Genomic DNA, 2,764 nt, shown 5'->3' on the forward strand with positions numbered 1-2,764 from the left:
ATGCCGCGATAACTATTAGGGTCGAATCGATCTCCTTTCTTGAATATGTGTGTGATGATTCCTTCAGACCAGATCTCGGGGACGCTTCCGGACCAGAACACCAGATTAAATAATCTAGCTAGAGTTATAATCATGCTGGGACTGCTGAGTTTAAGCATTTCATTACTAATGTGATCTTGTCCACATCCTTTCTTTAGTTCAAGATTTTTAATGTGATTCTAATATTTCAGATATTGTTATAGAATTATCTAATGGATTTTGATAATTTTTAATTGTTTTCTCCAAGTCTTCTAATGTTTTCTGTGTTTTACTCTGAGGTTGGTTAAGGTCCGCTGGTGCAATTTTTCGATACAAATTTTCACAGTAAGATTTCCAAATTGTGCCATTCTGGAGTGACATCTCTAATTTGGGTTTTTCGAGTTTTTTATATAGGTTCCAGAAAGTGTTTTGATCTACCGAATCATCAATTTCATCAATTTTGGCTTTAAAATATTTTTCTCTTTTGTTCCACAAAAGTCTTTTGTAATTTTGCAGACAGTCTGAATAAGAAAGCCGTAATGTCTGGCTGGATGGATCTTTGTGCTTTTTGTTAGAGAGTCTCCTCAGCTCTTTTCTGAGACCTGCACATTCATCATCGAACCACACATCCTTTCTCATTCTCTGTTGATTTGTGTTATGTTTGCTTTGCGGTTTAATATTAGTGAAAAAGTGAAAGTGACACGTGATGGCCAAGTATTGTAACCCATACTTGGAATTTGACCTCTGCATTTAACCCATCCAAGTAAGTGAAGTGAACACACATTAGGAGCAGAGTAGTGAGTAGTGAACACACACACACACTGCAAACGTGGCTACACACACCCCCGGAGCAGCGGGCAGCCTTGAGTGGTGCCCGGGGAGCGATTGGGGGTTAGGTGCCTTGCTCAAGGACACCTCAGTCATATTCCTGCCGGTACTGGAATCGAACCAGCAACCTTTGGGTCACCAGTCCAACTCTGCTACCATTAGGCCATGACTGCCCCTTAGATAAGGTTATCAATGTTTTGAATATGTAATTTAAGTTCAAAACATTGATAACTCTATCTAACATTAACATCTCTCTCTCTGGCTGTAAGTGTGTGTCTCTCTATCACTCAGTCTCTCTCCTCTTTCTCAGTCTCTCTCTCTCTCTGTCTGTCTCTCTCTCTCTCTCTCTCTCTCTCTCTCTCTCTCTCTCTCTCTCTCTCTCTCTCTGGCTGTAAGTGTGTGTCTCTCAGTCTCTCTCCTCTCTCTCAGTCTCTCTCTCTCTCTCTCTCAGTCTCTCTCTCTCTCTCAGTCTCTCTCTCTCTCTCTCTCTCAGTCTCTCTCTCTCTCTCTGTGTCTCTCTCTCTCTCTCTGTCTCTCTCTCTGTCTCGTCTTCTCTGTCTCTCTCTCTCTCTCTCTCTCTCTGTCTCTCTCTCTCTGTCTCTCTCTGTCTCTCTCTCTCTCTCTGTCTGTCTCTCTCTCTCTCTCTGGCTGTAAGTGTGTGTCTCTCTATCTCTCAGTCTCTCTCTCTCTTTCTCTCTCTCTCTCTCTCTCTCTCTCTCTCTCTCTCTCTGGCTGTAAGTGTATGTGTCTCTCTCTCTCTCTCTCTCTCTCTCTCTCTCTCTTTCTCTCTCTCTCTCTCTCTCTCTCTCTCTCTCTCTCTCTCTCTCTCTCTCTCTCTCTCTGGCTGTAAGCGTGTGTCTCTCTATCACTGGGCCACAGCTACAGTGAAACACATCCTGTCCTCTGTTCTCATATAAACGGTGTGTGTGACTCATGACGTGTGTGTTTTCCCTGGACAGGACTCAACCAGAGCCGATGTTTGCCGAGGAAGAGGAGGAGGAAGAGGAGGGAGACAAAGATCAGCCAGAATGGAAGAAACGCAAGATCTGACGAGATTCCAGAAGATTCTCCCACAAACTTTCTGTATTTGAGCCGAAAAATGTATTTTTGCCTAGCGTTATTTTTAGTTGATCACACAGAAGATTCTTTGTTGTCGGATTTATTATTTTGACAGTTTTTTTCTTTCTTTTCTGCTTGTATTTTTGTCTTTTAGATTATAAATAAACACACAGTGTGGTTCTCGTTCACGCTAAAACACACTCTTTTATTTGCTATTATGGGTTTTTGTGTGTGTTTTACAGTACAGTCGCTCAACCTTTACCAAATACTGTTGTATATTTATTATTTTTCCAGTCAAAGCTGAATGAGACGCACGTATCGCTGTGTGAGATCACATGTTTGCGTGTGGGAACATACAGAACGTCACGTTATCAACACATTCCTTTCGGCTGAATCTCAGACTCCTCGAGTCTCGGCGCTCTATAAATATTTATTTGAAAGCAATCTTTAGATACTCAGTTTGTTATTAAAGCTCGAGCTCTTCAGATCTCATTGTGTCTGAAAGAAGATGTTCTTTCTGTCGCTCAGAGAATCGCAGTTTTCTATCGGACGACAAACGCATATTCAGTGCGGTTTCTAGTTTTGATTTTAAATTGATTTTTTTGTTTTGTTGGTGAATCTCATTCCACTCCAAAATCTTTTTTTTTTTTTTAAGTAAATGTTAATTAAAAATTATATACACACACCAGTAAGCATTTAGATTTTTTGACAATTAAGCATTTTTATAGTAATAAAAGTTAATAATACAAGTTTAATGTGTGTGTCTATGAGTGTATATATATATATACACCATTAAGCATTAAGATATTTTCATGATAATTGAACATTTTCCCTCCAAATCCTCATGACCGTAATACAT

At 40.1% G+C, this 2,764-nt stretch overlaps 1 protein-coding gene across 1 annotated transcript in view; it reads left to right on the forward strand.

Moving 5' to 3' along the window:
* The window catches only part of wdr70 (WD repeat domain 70), a 116,827-nt gene extending 114,726 nt beyond the window's left edge, over window positions 1-2,101 (forward strand). The window contains exon 18 of the mRNA XM_077243804.1: window positions 1,806-2,101. Within this exon, the coding sequence (XP_077099919.1) occupies window positions 1,806-1,896 (91 nt within the window). The 3' untranslated portion in view covers window positions 1,897-2,101. The remainder of the gene's footprint in view (window positions 1-1,805) is intronic.
* The last annotated feature ends 663 nt before the right edge of the window (window positions 2,102-2,764 follow it).

This window comes from Siphateles boraxobius, unplaced genomic scaffold (genome assembly GCF_051911475.1).
Source record: "Siphateles boraxobius isolate OS27281-9 unplaced genomic scaffold, OSU_SipBor_1 25, whole genome shotgun sequence".
In the NCBI taxonomy this organism is placed as follows: Eukaryota; Metazoa; Chordata; class Actinopteri; order Cypriniformes; family Leuciscidae; genus Siphateles; species Siphateles boraxobius.